Source organism: Mytilus californianus, unplaced genomic scaffold (assembly GCF_021869535.1).
Source record: "Mytilus californianus isolate M0D057914Y unplaced genomic scaffold, xbMytCali1.0.p SCAF_9, whole genome shotgun sequence".
NCBI classification, from domain to species: domain Eukaryota; kingdom Metazoa; phylum Mollusca; class Bivalvia; order Mytilida; family Mytilidae; genus Mytilus; species Mytilus californianus.
In genome coordinates, this window is record NW_026262745.1 from 28,106,941 (window position 1) to 28,131,140 (window position 24,200).

The 24,200-nt window shown below is 32.1% G+C and overlaps 1 protein-coding gene across 2 annotated transcripts in view; it reads right to left on the reverse strand.

Annotated features, from left to right (window-relative positions):
• Positions 1-780: 780 nt before the first annotated feature.
• The window catches only part of LOC127716245 (pre-mRNA 3'-end-processing factor FIP1-like), a 35,501-nt gene continuing 12,081 nt past the window's right edge, over positions 781-24,200 (reverse strand). The window contains exons 8-17 of one of the 2 annotated variants that reach the window (XM_052222371.1): positions 19,224-19,266; positions 18,221-18,365; positions 17,254-17,369; positions 16,322-16,372; positions 15,796-15,820; positions 13,420-13,503; positions 5,606-5,674; positions 2,419-2,490; positions 1,780-1,989; positions 781-984 (exon numbers count right to left, since the gene is read on the reverse strand). In XM_052222371.1, coding sequence (XP_052078331.1) covers positions 843-984; positions 1,780-1,989; positions 2,419-2,490; positions 5,606-5,674; positions 13,420-13,503; positions 15,796-15,820; positions 16,322-16,372; positions 17,254-17,369; positions 18,221-18,365; positions 19,224-19,266 — 957 coding nt within the window. In that variant the 3' untranslated portion in view covers positions 781-842. The remainder of the gene's footprint in view (positions 985-1,779; positions 1,990-2,418; positions 2,491-5,605; positions 5,675-13,419; positions 13,504-15,795; positions 15,821-16,321; positions 16,373-17,253; positions 17,370-18,220; positions 18,366-19,223; positions 19,267-24,200) is intronic. The other variant, XM_052222372.1, reaches the window with a different exon arrangement.

Here is a 24,200-nt window from a genome sequence, read left to right on the forward strand (position 1 = left end):
GCATTCAGAAAATTAGTTTATACAAAATAACATATAAACCTGCCACAAAATTCCTCAAACAATTTACCAAAGAATGTCTTTTAAAAAATGAGTTATCTCCCTTTGTACAGATTATATGGTTTCACATAGTACTTTAACATTAGTTATGGAGTTTTTTCATGGACCATTACTCTGGACTAAATCATCAGACCGGAACAAAATTCGAACTTGATCTATTAACTTGTCATGATAAAACTATATACCAAATATCAAATCAATATCTTCAAGAACGAAGAAAAAAAGTGTGGAAAGCTGAGTTGCCAGACTGACGGATGGACAGACGGACGGACAGACTTCGTCGGTAGGGGACTAATAAATGAATCCACACTACATCATGGCAATACATTTGTTGCCAAACAGATCAAGAGTGACACCCTTTAGATCCTTGCAAGGAAATAACTGTCTATTAAGTTAAATGTAATACAGCTGGTTTTTAAAATAGAATTTTTTTCTATAGTGTCTAGTTTAATATCTCTAGGAAGAGCTGTTATTAAAATGTTGTTTTTTTTCTATTCTATGGATTATATTAAATGTCTCTAGCAACACTGCTTAGCTGTTGTAACCGATGTAACAATGTTTTCTCTGGTCCTGACAAACGATACTTCCAATATTTTATCTTTGTAATGGATTTAACAATTTTAAAAGAATATTTCTTAAAATTCCACATCAGAAACTTTCAGCATATCAAAACTGCAGTAAATGCCAATTACTTATATCTCTAAAATTGATCAATACACAATATTATATATACATCATTTATTAACGACATGACAATATGACACAATGATATTAGACAAAGAAGATCATGATGAAGGTTCTGATTTGACTTGAGGCATCTCCTGCGTAAGAACTGGAGGATACTGATCATCATCATCCTTCTCTTTCTTAATCTTCTTCTTTTTATGTTTAGTTTTATGGTGATCAGAATCTTCATCATCCTTTTTCCTGTAAAAATAAAATACAATTTAATGTACTCACAATATCTTACTTTAATATTTCAAACATTCCATCTTTTTTTTTACAACCACCTTGAAGTTTTAAAAAGCTGAATATTTCAAAATAATTGTCTTGAAATGAATATGCGAATGAAACTGTAAACTTCCTATTCCTAAAGGGGCCATGGTTGCAGAATGGTGTAAGTTGTTCATCTAAAATGGTAACAAAAAGTAGAATAGCAAAAATACCGAACTCCAAGGAAAATTCATAACAGAAAGTCCTTGATCAAATGGCAAAATCAAAAGCTCAAACACATCAAACGAATGGAAAACAATTGTCAACAAGCTTGAAAACCATTAGGTTTAAATCCCTCTTGACGCAAAGTGAGTTCAATTATGATCTTAATTGACTTGGATTGCCAGTTACACTGTCTCAGGTCTTTGGTGATTTTCTCCCAGTATTCCAGCTTCCTCCTCCAATTTAACTGGTGTCATGATATAGCCAGCTGTGCTGAAAGCAGCATTAAATGCCAACAATCAATCAATCCTATTCCTCTTCCATTTATTTTCAGGAAAATGTCATTATATAACTATTTTATCTATAATATTTAGGTTTACTAATACTAACAATAATATGCATAAAATCATCCATTACAAACTTGTTTATCCATTTGAAACACTTTAAAACATCTTTGTTATTGTTGAAAACTGATTTTGAAAATCAACATTTTTTTTTTATCAAAATTCAAATATATTAGATTTTACGTCATTTCCTTCTTTTTTATAAGAATTAAACTAAACTAACCTTCTACTAGATTTATGATGTTTTTCTTCCTTAATCCTGACATCTTTAGAACCTTCTCTAGTTCTTGATGTGTCTCTTTCTCTGTAGCGGTCCCTTTCCCTGTCACGATCACGGTCCCTTTCTCTATCCCGGTCCCTGTCCCTATCACGGTCTCTGTCCCTTTCACGGTCTCTATTACTGTAACGGTCTCGTTCTCTTCTAAATGGACTCCTGAAAATAATAAATCATGTCTTTAAGTAATTTCTAATATAAAACAAATTCCCAGAGTTTTTCAATGCATGATGTTTCTAGGCCTAGAATATACTTGTTGCAGGAGCCAAAAGCAGTGACTTGGTTTCAATTACACCACTAGTTTTATTTGTATGTAAATACTTTGAAGCAGTAACCATTTTATTAGCCATAAAAGCATTGTGTGAGAAAATAAAATTAGTGATGAATCCTTGAAAACAAAATCAATCTTACTAATAACTTATTAAATTATATATTTACTTTTTGCATCTGAAATGTTTACAATATCTTTAGCAAAAGTTATAATTTTGACTTCACCACAAGTATTTTGCCCAACATTTATGTCATTTATATCAATTAAGTCCTGATAGCAAGTGCCCTTTCCTTAAGAGTATTCCAAAAGACAATTACCTGTCCCTATCTCGATCTCGATCTCTATCATATCTCCGATCTCTGTATCTGAAATCTCTTTCACTTCCTGAACTGCAATCATAGAGTGTTGTTATCTTGTTGAATCCAATTGTAATTGTAATACATTCATAAACATGCACATCATGGACATTTTATCACCATCAAAGCCACAATTTTCTAAATGCTTACTATGGATTCATTGCATATTCTTGGAATACCAATTTTGGGGATTTCATTGGTATAGAATAACCACGAATTTAATGGTTGAACAAAGTACTAATTTTCTATAGGTTTGTATGCAATTTTGCCTCAATCCATGAAAATTGATCGAAAACAGATTAGTTTATTCACAGTAAGTAGATTGGACCCCAAAAAGGAACTCTGTATACCAAATCTTGTCAGATAAATTATTCAAAAATGATTTTCCACAATAGTTTTTCCAATGATTTCTACCTATACCTATAATATCTATCTTGGCTGGCTTGAATATTTTCAAGTCTCCAAGTTAGCCACCATAATTCACTATTTCAGAATCATTGTATTTTGGTTAGTTTTTTCAAAAACATCCACCATGTACTCCAAATCATTGTATGGTAAACAATATCCTATTGAATGGATGTCCAAACAATGGCATAATGTTATCGCCAAAGGAACAAACAATAAATTACCCTTAATCCCTTTAGATACTGAAACAGTGAATAGGTCCCAAAAGTCTTTATACATGTAGATACAAAACATATGGTTATTATTAATGTTTTCTCACAATATTATTCTATTAACAGTAACAGAAACTTTGTACTTAAGTTATTGGTAAAATGATAGGAAATAGATAAAAGAAACAGGAAATATAGATACTCTCAGGAATCCACATTAAATAGGCTAATGAATCAAAATGATCAATGTAAACCCATTGCTGTAAATTGGGGTTTTGAATTACTCATTACTATTAAAAATACATGCAGTTCATAAGGAAAGGACAGAGCGAGACCTTATTTAGCCTAATTTTTTACTGAAATTTGATCTTTAAATTTTAGATTTCCTTCCTTTATCATATTTATGTCTGTTTGAAAGTTGAGATAACATAAATTGAAAAACATGTAGTTTACAATCCATGATTTTACATTATGTGTTGTTGTCATGTAAAAGTCTCATTTTCATTTTTATAGAGAAAATAAATTTAGGCTTTCTTTCACCTGTAATATCTCTGTGATATTCATAATAATATTTGAAAGACCTAACTGTCTAAATTTCCAAATACTTTTCAATTATCTTTATGAAAAAAATCGTAAGCGGAACCCAGTGTCTCGCCTACTTTTGCTGTAGTCTATGTTTTCAGTGTGATAGGGGAATGCACATAATAGATTTACAGAATGAAATAAAACGTTTGAAATGTATGAAAAAAGTTATGCTTGTAAAAAATGAATACAGTATGCAATCAAATCTATAGTTTGTCTGGAAGACAAAAGTCGCAGGCTCAACAAAAATGGGGAAAAAATTATGAAAAATTTTCCTTTAGATACTATCTTTTGATTGTAAGAAGCTTCTGTCCAAGTTTGGTAAAAATCCAGGATGGTTTATGAATCTAATAAATGTTTTAAAAACTTTAACTGCAGACTGTATGTATTTAACTGGAAGAAAAACTAAGTCCATTTATAAGTAATATACGGAAAAACTGGAAATACATTTTTACAAAATTTCCTTCTAGATACTAGCTTTTGATCATAAACAAGCTTCTGTCCAAGTTTGGTACAAATCCAGGATATTTTAAGAAAGTTATTAAAATTTTTAAAACTTTAACCGCAGAGTGAATGTTATGTTAACTGGCAGAAAAACTAAGTCCATTTATAAGTAAAATACGGATAAACAGGATTTTTCTTTTTACAAAATTTACTTCTGGATACTATCTTATGATCATAAACAAGCTTCTGTCCAAGTTTGGTAGAAATCCAGGATATTTTAAGAAAGTTATTAAAATTTAAAAAACTTTAATCACAGAGTGAATGTAATGTTAACTGGCAGAAAAACTAAGTCCATTTATAAGTAAAATACGGATAAACAGGATTTTTCTTTTACAAAATTTACTTCTGGATACTATCTTATGATCATAAACAAGCTTCTGTCCAAGTTTGGTAGAAATCCAGGATATTTTAAGAAAGTTATTAAAATTTCAAAAACTTTAACCAGAGTGAATATTTGTGGACGCCGCTGCCGCCACCGACGGAATGTAGGATCGCTATGTCTCGCTTTTGCGACAAAAGTCACAGGCTCGACAAAAAACCCATCTCATTTAGTAATACTTCAATTTTTGGCATAATGGGACTCTTATCACTGTGTAGGAGATATTCTATGTGAGGAAACATGACTCAAATTGAAAATGTTGTTATTTTTACGGCTAAAAACTGTTATTACTTTTATGTGTTTTAATCTCCATATTGGAGTCCTTAAAAAAAATCTTAACATCAAATTATAGTTTCTTTCATCAAAGTAAACTGACAGTTTTTTTTGGGGGGGTCTTGTGACAGAGTGTTAGTCTTGAGACCTAGAGAACGTAGATTTGACTAAAAACCAGGTCAAATTAAAGGCTTTAAAAAGTAGTACTCCTGTTTAGTATGTAGCAATTGCAATTAGGAGTAAATAATGTTGAACTGACAGTCATAATATAAATCAGGCTGTTGGTTTTATCTAATGAATTTTGTTAACCAGGAACTTTTACAGCTTACTATATGGTATGAGTTTTGCTCATTGTTGAAGGTTATACGATGAGCTGTAATTGTTCACATCTTTGATCTTTTATGAATAGTTGTATCATTTGCATTCATAACACATCTCTTTATTTTTACATTAAGATGTTCCCCTTTCAATATGGTTGAAATATTAACTTGTTGACCCTGATTTTGCATCCATCAGTTTATATTGTCTTCCCAGTTATTATTTCTTCATCTTTACACAGATATTCCCTTAGGAACCTTATATATGTAACAATGAATAAGTCGCAAACAAAACACAATATGCAGCAATTCATTTACACTGATCAGTACTAAGTTTTCCTTCACCAAATTAACAAGAATAGTTTACCATACTTTGACTGTTATATTTTAAACAAAGCAAGAAAAGTACATAAAAAATGCATCCCTTCTGAATAAATTTTAGTATCTTATTCAGGGTGCATCAAGTTATACTAAATTACCTGCTGAAATCGGACTCAGACCTAGCTGGGCTCCTTTCACGACCAGAATCCCATCTGTAACCAGTACCCCTGTAAAATACTCAATAACTTCAATCACAAAATATAATGTTTTTTTTCAAAAGTAATTTTCAAATCAATTCTCCCAAATGATTGGTTGGATAAACTATTATCAATAAGAACAATCTCTCTTGCAATTATTTAAAGTGTGCAATAAAAATATTCTGGAATTGATCAATTGGAAGTAATTTACATGTAAAAATATATTAAACACAGCATTCAAATATTGTCAGCTATCTTCATTTAACTTCAGCTAAATGAAAACATGAGACATCAATGATTACAAATTACGAATTTTCTCTTGTTTTCCCAAATAAGTAATAAAACTGTCATGGAAATAAACTTCAAATCCAACATTAATAAAATGCTCCGCAGGGCGCAGCTTGATACGACCGCAGAGGTCGAACCCTGAACAGTTGGGGCAAGTATGGACACAACATTCAAGCTTGATACAGCTTTGCATTTGGATTGTGATTAAATATTTGACACAGCATAGGTTTCTGACACAGAATGAATGTGGTCTAAGAACTTAAAAATTTTAAATTGGACATTCACCTATAATGGTCCAATATCCATAATCTAAATACATGGTTAGATTCAGCATATCAAAGAACCCCAAGAATTCAATTTTTGATGAAATCAAACAAAGTTTAATTTTGGACCCTTTTGACCTCAATGTGGACAAAGTTGATAACGGGGCCCAAAAATCAAAAATCTAAATACATGGTTAGATTCAGCATATCAAAGAACCCCATATATTCAATTTTTGTTGAAATCAAACAAAGTTTAATTTTGGTCCCCGTTTTGGACCAACTTGAAAACTGGGCCCATAATCAAAAATCTAAATACATGTTTAGATTCAGCATATCAAAGAACCCTAAGAATTCAATTTTTGTTAAAATCAAACTAAGTTTAATTTTGGACCCTTTGGACCTTAATGTAGACCAATTTGAAAACGGAACCAAAAATTAAGAATCTAAATACACGGTTAGATTCGGCATATCAAAGAACCCCAATAATTCAATTTTTGATGAAATCAAACAAAGTTTAATTTTGGACCCTTTGGACCTCAATGTGGACCAATTTAAAAACGGGGCCCAAAATCCAAAAACTAAATACACGGTTAGAAACAGGATATTAAAGAACCCAAAGAATTCAAGAATAAAACCCCATTGAAATTGGTCAAGAAATAAGCAATTTATACGAAGTATCTTCTTTTGTACAATACTGTGCAATTAAATATTTCTTGCTATTGCGCAATACTGTACAATTGACAATTTCTTGCTATTGCGCAATATTGTGCTATTGGATATTTCTTGCTATTGCGCAATACTGTGCAATTGAAGATTTCTTGCTATTGCGCAATACTGTGCAATTGAAGATTTCTTGCTATTGTGCAATACTGTGCAATTGAAAATTTCTTGCTATTGCACAATACTTATTATATAATAATTTACACATCCTGTTTGGTGTGTATCTCCTACCATATCATTATTATTTGCTTTTAAATATAAATCAGAAATAACCAACTTAAAATGGAAAATTTTAAAAGAAAAAAAAAAGGAAAAAAAGAAAAAAAAAGAAAAAAAAAAAAAAATCCCCCCCCCTTATGATTCAACACCCCCAAACTCAATCCCAGCCTTCCCTTTGTGGTATGGTACCTTGCAGTACAATTTCAGAGAGATCCATACACTTGAACACAAGTTATTGTCTGGAAACTAGAAAAATGTGTTTTTTTGCCCCTTTTTGGCCCCAAATTCCTAAAATATTGAGGCAATTACCCCCATCATCAATCCCAGCCTTCCCTTTGTGGTATGGTACCTTGTAGTACAATTTCAGAGAGATCCATACACTTACACACAAGTTATTGTCCTGAAACTAGAAAAATGCTTGTTTTTTGCCCCTTTTTGGCCCCTAATTCCTAAAATATTGAGGCAATTACCCCCCATTATCAATCCCAGCCTTCCCTTTGAGGTATGGTACCTTGCAGTACAATTTCAGAGAGATCCATACACTTGAACACAAGTTATTGTCTGGAAACTAGAAAAATGCTTATTTTTGGCCCCTTTTTGGCCCCCAATTCCTAAATGTTTCGGCAATTACCCCCAAACTCCAGCTTTCCCTTTGTGATATGGAACCTTGTAGTACAATTTCAGAAAGATCCATACACTTACACACAAGTTATTGTCATGAAACTAGAAAAATGCTTGTTTTTTGCCCCTTTTTTTGCCCCTAATTCCTAAAATTTTGAGGCAATTACCCCCAAAATCAATCCCAGCATTCCTTTTGTGATATGGAACCTTGTGGTACAATGTCAGAGAGATCCATACACTAACACACAAGTTATGTCTGGAAGATACAAAAATGCTTATTTTTGGCCCCTTTTTGGCCTCTAACTCCTTTACTGTTGGTACCATAACCCCCAAAATCAATCCCAACCTTCCTTTTGTGGTATTGAACCTAGTGGTAAAATTTCATAGAGATCCATTCACTTAAACTAAAGTTAGAGTGCGAAAACCAATGTGTCTTCGGACGACGCCAGACGGTGACGACGACGACGACGCCAAGGTCATACCAATATACGACCACAAAAATTTTTTTGCGGTCGTATAAAAAGGACAGAACGTGTGCCATCATGAATATTTTTTAATGGAATTTTTAAGCAGCAAGCAACCAACACATGCAACAAAATTTTAATACCTATTTCATGACTGTATTGCAAACATGTCAAATGGTATCTGAGAAATTAACTATGTTATAATTATATTAGGTCATTTAGTCAAAATTTATCAAAAACAAGAATTCATGATGCTCACATATTTTTGTCACCACACCAAGTTCCATTATTTGGTCATTATAAAAGTTTCCTCTGAGCACTGAATTGGGATATATAACATAAGTCAATGATGCATCAAATATAGGACACAGTGTCTCCTTTGATTTGACTCCCCTGCCTGGATACATCTTCATATCAATTGCAAGTTCCATGATATTATGCAACCTCCTTTTTCATATAACTTGATTTGAGGTTGGTCTGGAGAATTGGAATTACATCTTTTTCAAATTCTTCAGACATATCCTCAAATCAAGTTATATGAAAAGAAATCTGGTTGTGGAATTTAATGCTCTTTTAACATGTTTAAATGCATCATTTCGCCATGTTAAATGGCTGTATATCACTTGGTATAAGAAAACAAGAGTAAAAATTTTATTACTTTGCCATGAATAGAAAAATGTTGGTCAGAGTCATCTAGTTTTGATAAGAGCCTGTTATTCTAGATGATCATGTATCATGGGTAGAGTCACAAAAACATCACTCTCCAAGATGCACCAGCACATTTAATTATATAACTAAATATCAATCAAAGTTTCTGAGAATTGACTGTAGCCAAGCAAGAAAATATCCATGTGAACATCACAGTCCCCCATCAGCTTTGCAAAGGCAAACAATTTTCCTATTTCTTACTTTTACCTTGTGTGTTCATCGTCTATGTTTGTGGTGTTGGAAGGGGGAAGTATAGATTTTAGATATTGTAAATTCAGAAATTATTGTGTGCATTTATTATTCCGATTTTTGAAGAATGGACAAAAATGCGAGATTTATTATTGTGATTTCGTGAAAAGGTGTATTAAGATATATCTATCAGATATCAGAATACGAGTTCTTATTTTTTCGATACTCACCCAGTCACATTTTTTTAAACAAAAATCTTGCAATAATTTCTGAATTTACAGTAAGTAATCTTTTGCCAAGATCCCTGTCTGTCTATATTCTTTAATGTCAATATAAAAAAATGTAAAAATAAATGTAGTTGTTTTATTGTACTGAAACTTTAAACATATTTGTTTACTCTTACATATCTTCATCAAGCTTATACACCAAAATTTGCATTAATTACAAATCATGCATGGTTTTTATCAACACAAATTGCTGCCTTACAAAGTGCATCATAAATCACACAATCATTAAACTACATAGACTTCATACTTTTTCAGTTTTTATATAAATTCCATTTTTGACATTAACAATTACATTGATAGTGTATGGTTCGGATTGGCATATATCCACACACTTAACATAGTGTATTAGTCAGTCAAGGACCAGCTTAGTTATTTGATAATTATGTTTTCCAATACCAGATATTTACTAGACGATAGAACACGGAACGGGGACGGTTGTACAAAATCGGTGTATTTTTATCTAGCATTATTGAGTTTAAGCAGTTCTTTCCACGTTATTTCTTAGGGAAATACCTGAGATGAACGTAAGATAATGGTATAAAAGACATTTTATCGTTTCGGATGAATTTAGACACATTATTAAATAATAAAAATCACACTTGTGCACATGCGCACATTTCTAATATTTCAATCGACGTGGTTCTGTCTGTTAAACTTTTTTACCACCTTTGTAAATTATGATCTTATCGTTTTAAATACGTTTTTCTGATAGTCTTAATCTGTTTTGCTAAAAATTAGTAAGATTTAAACTAGGAATGTTTTTAATTCTAATAAAAAAATAACTTCCAAAAAGATTGATTGATGTCCAGTACAAATAGTTTACCTGACACAGGTGATCACAGGTAAATCTCACCTGTTAGACACTTAATTAACCTAGATTGTAATTAGAGGGGATTATAGTAGGCTGGTTTATAGAGAACTGTCACTTTTATGACTGGAAAAGTGTGGCTGTAAATGGCAAAAGGTCAAATCAAAATGGTTGATTTTTCTGAATTACATGAACGTTGAAATGGCAAACCCACGTAGGATAACTGTTTCATTCCTGGCCCAGTTGTCTGGCAAATATGACCATTTTAGAAGCCTTGATTTTACCCTTATCTATCATTCTGCAAAGGACAGTTATATGGACTTTTTTTTTTAAAACGCCTTTACATATTGAGCTGATTTTTAGTATGTGAGTCAACTATGATGAGTTACAGATCGAAACTATGTTTGGTTTCACTCTGCTGATTTTTGCCGAAATTACAATCTTTGGACTTTGAAAATTTCATGAAAATAGCAGTTATACGGACTTTTTTTCCGAACACCTTCACATATTGAGCAAACTTTTAGTATCTGATAAAATTGAAAATGGAAATGGGGAATGCGTCAAAGAGACAACATTTCAACAAAAGAACAGAAAACAGCCCAAGGCCACCAATGGGTCTACTATGATGAGTTACAGATCAAGTTTATGTTTGGTTCAGCTCTTTTTATTTTTGCAAAAACAAACAGGCTTTGGACTTTAAACATTTTGTGAAAATAACAGTTGTACAGACTTTCATTCTCAAATTTCCACTCCTTAAAATAGCTTCAAGGTTTTTTCGTGAGCGAGGCCATTTGTGTCGTTCCGATACATCTAATTTCATCTGAAAATCAACATTTTTTTCATAATAACATGACTAAAGAATGATGTGACAAACTATACAACACCATACCCAATTATATAAAGCAATGCTGTGAAATAGCTGAAATAGGCGATATACACTTTGGGATATGCTACATGCCACTGTAACCAACACCACTTTTAACGGAAGTTTATATTCTTGTTTACCATCATGCACAGATTTGACAACAATATGTCAAGGTTCTACAGAGACTAAACAGGCTTAATTGTTTACTTACTTTTTCTTTCTGCTCAAAAATCAAAATAATCTTTTTGATAGAAAAAGTGTGTAAAGTTCTGTATTTTTTCATTTATATCATGAACGATAATATATAAATGTTGAAATCCAGAGTCAGAATCTATTCAGAGCATATTGTGAAAAAGCTGATTCTAACATATGGAAATATTACTTATTTTTTTATTTCTTTTATTAAATTATTGATTTGTGGATTTCAAACTTTTTAAATCAGTGGATTTTATGTATATTAAGTTCGCAACTAATACTCAGGGATCATGTTACTCCAGAATAACAGGGAGGTGTGACTTATATTTTCATGGGCCTAGTAAGGAGAAGTAGGGAACATCCTGGAAGAAAATTCACATTACTTTATATAAAATATTGTGATTAACTTGCATAATATTTTTAGCTAAGTGCTTTTGTAACATATACTAACTGTTTATACTTTAAGAGAAGAGGCTTTTTACAAAATATGTTGGCAATTAAAGGTGAAATGTATTATATTAAAAAGAGTATGCAACTGAATATGAATCATGAATTTGTTCTAAAACAAGTTCTATTTTAGCCATAAAAATAAAATATAAATATCATAGGAATTAGAAATTAAATTGTTCTGTCAGATTGCCCACTATACAGCTAACTCAAAAATGATTTTCCATTAATTTTAGTGACAGACTATCAGTAGTTGCTTTCATTTTCAAAATGGGAATTTCGTTTCAATTTGAAGATAAATGAAAATATACATTTACATTTAGAAAAAGCCTATTGTGATAAAATCATTCAGAAAAACAAGAACATCTTTAACATATAAAACAAAAAACAAAACCAAATCTTAAATAGGAGTAAAGAGTGAGAAAAAGTGTGAGACTACAAAGAAGCAGTTGAGAAAGAAATCTATTCGCACTCTTCATCAAGTGAATGGTTCTTTATTATGCAGTTCAAAGAGGAACTAGTATCATACGGCTTACTTTCATGGTTATAAGATATTTCCTGTTTCTAGTCTATACAAACTTGAGAATGCATGGGGTAATTTATTAAATTATAAAGCACAGATAAAGGCTGAGCACTTTAATTTGTTGTCATATTTTAATTCGGCAGTTTTATGTCAAACATGGTATGGGAAAAAGAAGAAGAGTTTTTAAATATTAGCAATAAAGAAATTTTTAGTTTGGGTAATATGAGATGATTGGTTAAGTAACTGGAAACATGACATTTTCCCTTTCATCTAACGACTTTAGGAAGAGACTGTACTGTCATAGCAACTGTTAGCAGTATTCTACATGACCAGCTTGGTACTATACATGCTATAGCTCAAGTATTTATAAATCAGCTGCTTTCAAATGTTTTGTTTTGATCATTCCTGATGACTTCAGATACACCAAACTTATAGAGTGTTATTGTGCATGGGAAGCTTGAAATTAATCCATACATTTTCCACACAATGTGCAATATTTAAATATAAATGTGCATAAATACAACAGTTTCTTGAATATTTAGTATACATAGTTTTATTCAGTCAAAAATTATTCAAGCTGGTATGAATTTAAGCTAAGAGTTATCAACAGTTGTCTCTGTAATTTCCAATCATCTCTCATTTCAATATATTGAAAATAAAATGAATCCCTAAACTAATATTCTTTATTTTTCAATGTGAAAAAAAGGTAACACTGTGGATTCATTGTTATTTATTGGATACCAATTTTTGTGGATTTCATGGGTATGGGTGAACCACGAAATTAGATGTTCAATGAATGACAACTTTTCTATAGGTTTGTATGTAGACTTTGGCAAAACCATGAAATGAAATATCCACGCAAATGTAAGTTTTCCTTAATCCACAAAAATTGGTACCCAAGAAAATAAATGAATCCACAGTATAAAAGTATCATTATGAATGCTAGTTATCCCAAGTAACTTTAAGAAGAAATACCCTGTGTATAAATATTTCAGGTATATATGACCTTTTATGAAATATATATGAAGAAATTTATTGTAAATCACACAAAATTAACTGTTAAGAATTCCCCAGCAAAATTATCTTTAACTGAATGAGTTGATATGCTATATAAACTAACTTATCACTAAAACAATGTGTTACATGTATCATTTGGTATGTAATATACATTATTTTACCTGTTATCCCAAGCAGAATGTGAATCATTATAAGCTGCCCCATATGCCTGTGAATCATAGTAACTAGATCCTCTTTCATCAAATCTGAAAGAACAAAAGATATGATTTAGATAGTAGTTAAATATTTGTTCCTAGAGCAGAGTAAATTTAGAATTTTACAAGTAGATTGCCTCAAAACTGGTTTGGCAAATAATTAGAAGCTTTTAACATACTGTATAAGGGAAAATTTATATGCCATGAAAAATTGCTTTGGGAATTTTGTCAAGAATCTGTATTTTGACACTTCCTCCCTACATGAAAATGAAAGCTGGAATAATGAATAACATCTGTGTTCTCATATCCAATTTACAGGCTCCCCTACAAGTTGCCAGTAAAACTGCATTTGCAACTATCAAATCATCAAATGACGGTGTCAACTCTTCAACTACAGTATTGTTATTCCTAAAATCTAGTTTTACCAAATACATGTCATAGTCAAAATTGTGATGCTTAAGGTTTTTCCATAACATTTTATTCTATATATATATATCAAATATTTTTAAGAATCTTCATAACTGTGTTGATGCTTCTATTTTCTGAAGGGAACATTTTATAGAAATATGCAGATTGCTAAAGTTATTCCATAACAAGGATATTAATAAGTTAATTGTTGTTTAATGCTTTAAGGCACTGATGGTACATCTACTGACGGGCAAATATATAATCCAAGCTTTCAATATCAAGTTATTAACATACTGACTGACCTACACCAACTATAATAATAGCAACTCTAAAATATGCTGGTTTGAACTGTTCTCCACTAAGCAAATTATGCATATCTTAATGTAACGTGCATTCCTTTACCCAATTATTTTATAAAATATTTTCATCAGTTTTACTGTATTGAATTCTGTAAACATTTAGTTAATTTTTTTTTTTTTTCACAAGTAATTTTCATTCAGTAGTTTTCACCTTGCTAATTCAGTTCACACCCATTAATTTCAGTTGCCTACAGCTTAAGACAAGTTAACTTCATTTAACTTGTAGGAAGTTAAAAATATGTCTGTTTCAGTATAAAAATCATTCAAAGGAACGAAAAATGGATGTTATTTACATAGTAATAACTAACATGCCATCAATACCTTGTCCAAACATACAGAGCTACTACACATGCAACCATCACATTGAAGACTTTGTTACCTAACATAACATCCTTTATCAATGATACTTTTTATTATTTACTTCATTTCTTGGAATATGAAAAACTGTTTTCTTTTTTTTTCAGTAAAAAAAAAACTTGTATTTATCTCACCTTCTAGACTTTCTGTAAGGTAAATATAACAAGTAAGTTTGCATGCCCTCTCACCAGTATGGGTATAAACATTATGCAGAGTTTTGTTAGTAACAATATTAAATGTTAATTTCAGTAAATATGAAAACCTGTGGTTAATTTATTAGTAAGCAAGTTAATAAACATAGATGTGAATCCTCCAAGCCTGCCTTTCGTGTTTAGCTATTTAAAACCTATTAAAGACAATTAGAAATTAATATACAAGGAACAAAAACTTTTTTCCTGCAAAATTGTCTGTGCAACTTTAAATTCAAGTGGTATAACAAAAGTTGCCGATAGCTTTACAACACTAAAAACATAACATTAGTTTTAAAAACCTTGGAATCAATGTGATAAACTTTTAAAATTGAAAACATTTAGAACTAGTTTTCATACCAGACTTCATTTAAAAAGTTATCTGAATCAGATTAATTTCAATCGTATTATTTAAGAACCAATGAAAATGTGATGGATGGGAAGATGCCCCAGGGGGACCACTTCCTATATACAAGGTGATAGGACATGCTGCTGGAATAGGTCACATTCTCCAGCTTGAAAATATGTGAGTAGGTGAGGAAAACTATCAGAAATATATGATAAGGTCAATGAAGTTCCCATTGCTTGTTATATGAAAAGCCCTGAAATTTTTACATGATAAGGTCAATGAAGTTCCCATTGCTTGTTATATGAAAAGCCCTGAAATTTTTACAGTCAAAAGTTATCTTTCTTGGTGTTCCTGGCTGTGTTTTTATTCACAAAATTTAGAAAAATAAGCAGGTTTTGATATTCAACATTGAATGGTTACAGATTAACAAGAGTGAGAATTGAAAGATTGTGACTATGAAGCAAAATGATCCCTATATGTCAACTCTAAAACACAGGCAACCTTAAAAACCCTTTACTATGCAAACAAAGTTAATCTAAACTATGCAAATAAATGTTCCAAGCACAAAATAATATATATCCACTTGTTATTGTCTTATCTCTATATCACTATGATTTTGGTAAAAATTAAAAAAAAGTGTGAGTTAGTAATCATGCTCCATCAACAGATAAAATTTACAAACCTGGTTGCTGGTGGTGGATAGTAATCTGAAACAAAGTAAAAGTTCATTTTTATTAAGATATTCAGTTTTCTTTAATCTTTTTCTTTCTTTTAAGATCTACTTTAAAATAGTTCTCTTTGTAAATTTCACCTGATAAGGCATGATGACTATAATTTCTAGAACAGATCATTGATTTCTTTAAAGGCAATCTGTAGGTCACTACCATTTAATACGCAGAAACATTTTATATTGATGTTTTTAGATCATTGAAAATAGTATCACTAATTTTCTGAATAAAGCACATCTCCATTACATTGTTATTTAAGTCATGCTAAATCATGATCTCCATATTAAAGTCATATTCAACCAGGTCAGGTTAATTGGATAATACATTATTTAATGACATCTGTATCTTTTTCATACAATTGAGTTTATTATGTATCTTCTAGCAGTAGTATGAAAATCTGATTTATCATTTTTTTCCATAAATAAGCTATTTCTAAAGCAGTTTGTGTAATTAATGTTGAAAAATGTAAAGTATACTTACGTTCATAGCCAGGTATGGCTCCTGGAGGTGGAACACTAGTTAAAGGAACACCTAAAATGATATGTACAAAACCTTTATAAAGGAAAATCTATAGAACAATTAAGTCATATAGGCAGATACATTTTCTTTTTGTTTCATTATTTACAAAATTTTGAGTTAAAATTTATGTGGAATTTACCAAACATTTAAGGGTTTTTTTATGGTTAAGTTTGGGCATTTGGGAATGGGGAGCTAAAAATACATATTCAAATATTTATCATACAGAATAAGATAAAATTTTTGAATCAAGTGCATTTCAAAAAACATAATAATAAATTCTCAGATTTGTATATTAAGTTCGCAAATTTTCAAATCATTTAGTAAAAAAACAAAGTAATTGCTGACAAGGAATCTGTGATTTTGTCAGGGGAGAAAACTTTTGAACAAAGGTTTTTCGATTTAGGTGGAGATAATTAAACTGGAAATTATTGCAAACTAACCAATTTCTCCACATTTGGTAAAATAGCAAGAAAACAAGAAAGTATACCCCATTTTACTTTATTTTTCCCTGTAAGAGGTTATTTTTAATTTTGATCCCCAAAAAAATATCAATTTCCACCTATAAAGTTTTGTTTTATGAACATCAAAATTTGATTTCCTGGTACACTATCATTATAAAATTGTAAAATTGTAAAATTTCAAACCCCATATTACTTGAAAATAAGTAAGATTGCTATAAATTTTATTGGAATTTTTTTTTAATGGATATACATTTAATTTTCTTCCTGGAAAATTTAAGCAAAATCTATCATGCATGCAAAATGTTTTTAAAAAAAGTTTGTTTTTAAGTAAATCAAATATTCAATGAATCCCAAGCAAAGACTTTAAACTAAAATGAAATGCAGTGTTAGAAGATGATTTAATTCCTATTGTTTTGATTCCAATAAACATACCAGGAGGAGGGTATCCAGGTGGTGGTAATCCTGGAGGTGGCACTGAATAATCTGGGGGTGGTATCCCTGGTGGCAAGCCAGGTATTCCTGCTGTAGGGTCTGTTGTGTAAGATTTCCTGAAAAAATTATATGGTTTTAGTATAGTCATATACTTGATGTGTCTATCTTATTTTCATGTCACCATGAACTGACTGAGTTACAGTTTTCATTCTTAAAATAACAGCCTAAAGTTAAGAACTGCATGATATTACCACAATATTTCAACACAAGCACTGAGAAGAGGTTAATAATATAACAACTGTGTATCAAGTCTGGCACACTTAGGGCTCGCAAAGTAGTATTATTCAATGTACCATATAACAGTTTTTGTTTTACCACTTTCCTCCTCATAGCTGTGTTTCCATAATCCTGATGGAATTAATCTAGAATTCTATCTACCATGTAAGCATGTAATTTTCTGCCTCCAAAAACTGGGTAACCATTAGACAAATCTGATTGTAATATGCTTTTAGGAATTTACATGAGGATTTTATAGACTAAGAATCAGACTAAAAATCAAAATATTGGAATATTAAGAGGACACTTTTTATCCAGGAAACTAGAAATGAAACCTCATATTTGTTGCCCTTTTACACATAGAAATTTTTATAACGAAGTCAAACATAAACTACATCAAAATCCAATTGTACATCAAAGAAAATGAAAAATCATTTTCCAAAAATGTTTGGCATAAAAATGCCCAAATCAATTTAAATTTCTTTCATGATAAGAAACTTTGTGTTAAAATGTCCATAAGATCTGCCAACTATATCTAAAGTTATTGCTGAATAAACTTGTGTCTACTGACAGAAGTCCTTGAAACAGACAAATTATACCATGTAATATGGACCATTATTGTTTGTGGTCATTTAAAAATGGAAAGGACACAATGAGTTTTTGTGACTGCTTGCTTTCAAACCTTATTTACCCTGTTGTCGGAATAGGATCTCCAGTAGAATCAGGTCGCCTTGAATCTCTAGCTGTACTCCCTATAACATCAATGGTACCAGCAATTTTTCTGGTAGTGACTGGCTTCCTGTTCTCCAAAACAGGAACAGATCTTACTGAATCACCTAAAAACAACAACTTTATTCATCAAATTTTAATACAAAATGGTTATATATGTTTCTCGTTTCTCGTTTTTTATATAGATTAGACCGTTGGTTTTCCTGTTTGAATTGTTTTACACTAGTCATTTTGGGGCCCTTTATAGCTTGCTGTTTGGTGTGAGCCGTGTTGAAGGCCGTACTTTGACCTATAATTGTTTACTTTTTATACATTGTGACTTGGATGAAGAGTTGTCTCATTGGCACTCATACCACATCTTCTTATTTCTATATATGTATGTTATTTGTATTATTTAGATACATGTGCCGTTTTCAAAATGTTTTAATATGTATCTTATTATAAACTAATACACTATAAAATCATTATCATTTAAAACCTTACAAATGCCTTCCCCAATTTCACAAATAATTTTGGATCTTTGATACTATATGTAAGATAAAATTCAGTTTACACAATTGTGTAATAGATTTTTTGCAGGATATCCTCTAGTGTATATCTACCCCATATCTTTTTATTTTATCAATGATATGGGTCTTAATCGATCTTCTTTGTATCTAAAGATTTATTGTAACTAAAAAAAAACATCATTTAAAATAAGTTTACTATATCATTTCAATAGGTCAAAGCTAAGATTTTAAAAATATAACCAAATGTTACTATCTATAATTTACACTTAGATATTCATTATGTAATGTTGGTCAACATTTTATCTGTTAGGGATGGAATCAATTCTAAAATTTATAATCAATAGGATAGAAAACCCATGGTACTTTGCTGTTTTATAAAATTTCCTAAGTTGGTAAAGTGTCTCATTAACCTTACTGTTGCATCCATTTTCATACTTTTAACTTCAATCAAATTACCTAGTAAATCTTTCTTTGGATCTCCAATGGGTCGTACTGTTGCCTAAAATAATAATACATACACATTACTACACACGAATTCATGTTTTTCAATGTACAAATAAGCCCTACTTTAATCAATTTAATCTTTAATTTTTGCACAATAATAGAGATTATCAAAATTTAATATTTTCAATAATCTGGTTTAATTCAATCAAATATTTGTGTGGGTGTGTGGGTGTTGCAGCCTTTAGCTCAATGCCATATTTGGCATGGCCATAGATGGCGCTCTCAGGTGGAATCTAAATTTTGGAATTCCCGTATCAGGCACTTGTTAATTTGCTGTCGACAACAAAGCAGGTGCTGCAGAAATTAGTTAAATTATTTAAACGAAAAGATGCCAAACAAAAGAAATGCCTGGGGATCGCCATCAAGGGCCATTGGAAAGAAGAGGAGGACGACCAGCAGGAAAGAAGGACAGGGAGTGCGGAACGAAGAAATCACTCAAAAGAAGGACGGAGTTGGACGGAAAAGAATGGTCAGGAAAACACAGGAGGTTGGACACGTGGAGACACAAGGACCAGAAGAAAATACTGAAATATCATCAGGTAATGAGTCGGAGGAGGATCCACAGGCATTTCCCTTTTTTAGGCACGACCCATCACACAAAAATTTTGAAATGGCAAATAATTCCATTGATTTCACTCCAAAACAAGAGTCTAGCATTCATGACACAGTAGGGGAACACGTGTCTTTTAAAATTAAGGAAAAGATTTGGGATTGGGAGGGAAAGTTTATAGAGCTTCATTATCTTTTGAGAACGCAAAAAGAAATTGAGGAGGTTGACGAGGGCGATTTGAAATTAAAAAGGGGGAAAATTTGCATTGAAAAAAAATCGTCGGGTGGTTATTTGTCCATAAATGAACGGACTTCAGCATTTATGGTTTTTATGAGTGTCTACATTGAGAAATATAGGACACGGGCACAGGAATTGTTAAAATATATGCGCGATATAAGATTAGCGGCAACGAGGTCAGAAAACTGGGCCACTTATGATGAGCAATTTAGGCTAAAAATAGAAAAGAATCCAAATTTATCTTGGGGAAATATACACGGTGAATATTGGCTATTACACATCTCATCTCCCACAGTACAAAACAATGTGTCAGGGCAATCACATGGTTATAGAACAAATACACAAAATCATGGTCATTATAACTCAAATGCAGCTACACTTTCAAACACTAACACGAGAACACATCAACAATCACAGGTAACTAGTGGAAGTGTAAATATGTCATGTAAATACTATAATAATGGTAATGACTGTCCCTACTTCCCTCGTTGTAGGTTTAAACATGTATGTGAAATATGCAGTGGCAAACACAGAAAGGCCCAATGTAATAACCGGGCCCAAGGAAGAAGTAACAAAAAGTATTAATTTTTATTCATTAGGAAATACTCCTGTTAAAGTATCGGTCTTGGAAAATTATTTAGAATTTTACCCACATAACAATGTAGCACATGAAATTATATCTGGTTTCAAATATGGTTTTTCATTAAAATATTTTGGCTCTAGGGAACCAAGGGAGAGTTCCAATTTAAAAAGGGCATTACAGCTACCCAACATTTTTAAAGAAAAATTAATGAAGGAAGTTAAACTTGGTCGCATTGCTGGTCCTTTCAGATACCCGCCTTTTCCCACACTTCAGGTATCACCAATGGGGCTAGTGCCAAAAAAGGATGGGGATTTTAGACTTATTCAACATTTATCCTATCCTGAGAATAATTCAATAAATGATTGTATTGATAAAGATCATTGTTCAGTGCAGTACAGTTCAGTGGACGAAGCAGCATGTTTGATCAATAGACACAAAACATTTGCCCGTTTAAGTCAGTGTGATGTAAAAGCAGCTTTTCGCTTGTTGCCAATTGCCCCGCAGGATTTTGACTTGTTAGGGATAAAATTTCAGGGTGAATATTATCTTAATAAAATGATGCCAATGGGGGCCTCAATAAGTTGTGCCCTGTGGGAGAAATTTGCAAAAGCTTTGCATTGGATAATACAGCAAAAAAGCGGAAATGATAATAACCTCCATTATTTAGATGATTTTCTTTTTGTCGAGTCGAGCCAAACATCAAAAGTTGGCAATACTTTGAAGATATTCCAAGAGGTATGCGATAAAATAGGTATTCCTCTTGCTAGTGACAAGACTACTTTGCCTACTACATTACTAATTTTTTTGGGGTATAGAAATTGATACACAGAATTTAATCATGCGGCTTCCAAATGAAAAACTTGTCAAACTCTCACAAAAAATCAGAGATACCTTAGACAGTTCTAAAATAACTCTTAAAGATATGCAATCTCTTCTTGGGCTCCTGAATTTTGCTTGCAAGGTGGTTGCTCCAGGCCGCACCTTCTGTCGCAGACTCATAAATTCAACAATCGAGGTAAGAAAATCATATTACGAAATTCGGGTAAACAAGCAGATGAAAGCAGATTTAGAAGTTTGGTTAGACTTTTTAAAACAATACAATGGTGTCACTGTAATAACCGACAATGTATGGGTTTCAAATGAAAAATAAGAGTTGTTCATGGATAGTGCAGGGGGGTCCATAGGTGGGTATGGGATCTATTTTGCAGGTCAGTGGGCCCAAGGCATATGGCCAAAACATTGGGTTGAAACTGGAATCACCAGAGATATGACATTGTTAGAGTTGTTTCCAGTTGTAGCAGCACTTATGTCCTGGGAATCATATTTTGTTAACAAAAAAGTTATTTTTCATGTTGATAATCAGGCAGTTGTTCAAATCATTAATATGAAAACAAGCAAATCAAGTAGAGTTATGACTTTAGTAAGACAAATGGTTTTAATGAACTTAAAAAACAATACGTCAGTTAAGGCAATTTATATTCCTTCCAAAACAAAATCAAATTGCTGATTGTCTTTCTCGTTCTCAGTGGGGGAAGTTCAGAAGCCTAGCTCCAGAAGCAGACCAGTGGCCAACCAAAATTCCAACACAGATCTGGAACATTTAAGTCAGGTGGCGGATTATATTGTCAATCAAGGTGTGTCCAAAAATACACAAAAATCATACAATTTGGCTCTTTCAAAACTTTGTAATTTTAGATCATATTACAAATTGAAACAGCTATGGCCAGTGCCAGTCAATGATTTGCTAAATTTTATAGCTTTTTTGTCAGTACAAGGTCTTTCTGGGGGTACCATATCATCTTATATATCAGGAGTTTCATACCATCATAAAATACAAGGCATACAGGATACTACAAAATTCTTTATAATTGGCAAGGCATTAGAAGGAATAAAAAGAATTCAAGGAGGGAAACGTAATGACATTAGAGCACCAATTACAGTGCAATTGTTAGCAGATATGATAGGTTGTTTAGATAAAGTATGTAAGAATAAATATGAAGCTGCTTTATTTTCAGCAGTTTTTTCAGTTGCCTTCTTTGGTTTGCTAAGGGTAGGGGAAATCACTACTTCAAAAACCAAGTCTGCTATAAATGGCTCCAACTTAACAATTTCTGATATTTTAGTTAAGAAAAAAGTCCTGGAGCTAAGGGTAAGAAGGTCAATAACTGACCAAAAGGGAAAGTCCGTTACCTTGTTGATACCTGAGAACAGAAAAAAATACTGTCCGATACTACTCATTAACGAATACTTAAAGGTACGCCCTACCTGTAACAATAAAGATTTGTTTATTCATTATAATGGTATGCCTTTAACTAGATACCAATTCAGCAGTATACTGGAAAAGGCTTTACATTTTCTTCATATTAGTAAAGGTAATTTTAGGTCACATAGTTTTAGAATTGGGGGAGCCACGGAACTAGCCAGGCAGGGGGTCTCAGAGGAGGTAATTATGAAATTAGGCAGATGGAAACCGCATGCTTATTCTCGCTATATTAGGTTGCAATTTTTCTAGATTCAAAAGGCTAACAAGCTACAAGTTTTCACAGGTCCCAAGATTTTATGGATTGTTGGAAGTTCCCTTGTTCATTGGGCCAATGTAGAGGCGAAGAAATATGGTAGGACCAACCTGGGACTGGAGTCCAAAGGTGTTACAACATACTGGATTGGGCAACCTGGTTTACAGATTAAAGATTGGACTCCCTACTGGATGCAAAAAGAAAATTTTTACCTTCTCCTAATTTTATTATTATTCACTGTGGAGCTAATGATTTGACAGATTTAGAATTGACAGGAAAGGGTTTAATTGAAAATGTAAAATGTTCTATCCTACGTTACCAGGCTTTATTTAAAAAAGTTATTATAATATGGTCTTCAATGCTACAGCGCAGATACTGGCATTTTGCACCCTTGAATGTGGGTGCAATAATCGAACAGAAGAGAAAAAGAGTGAATTCAGTGGTCAAAAACTTTGTAATAGAAAATGGGGGGAAAGCTATTTTACATGAGAACATTAGGGCAAGTGAAGTGTCTTTATACAGAACAGATGGAGCTCATTTATCACAAACTGGAAACCAGGTTTTCTTAAATAATATACAAGGAGGGGTTGAGTCTTTCCTACGCACAACAATTTCAACTTTTCCAATGCTTCAATAATGAAAATTTTGTGAAGGTGAGAACCCAAGTCAGATTTGGTAGATGACTTGGGCTCTCATGTGGCGGTCCAGGGAGACTGGTAGTGATTGGGGGATTATTTCACTCGGCCCTGGAGCATTGGTAATACGAGTGTTTTCCCCGGTCACTCCCCATGGTAGGTGGTGGTGTAACCGTGTTTAACTACCAGGGGTTTTATGATACTATGTCAACATAGGTCAGCTGATAGCCATTGTGTATAGGTAATCGGTAGTCACCCTGGCGCCTCAACAAAATATTATAGAATACTCTGTAGCCAAAGTAATGCCACAAAGTAAAAATGTATATTCTAGTCATGAAAATGTAAATACAAGTTGGTGTAATAAAATGTATGTGTAATTAGAATGATTGTTTTTGTATAAGTGGTAAA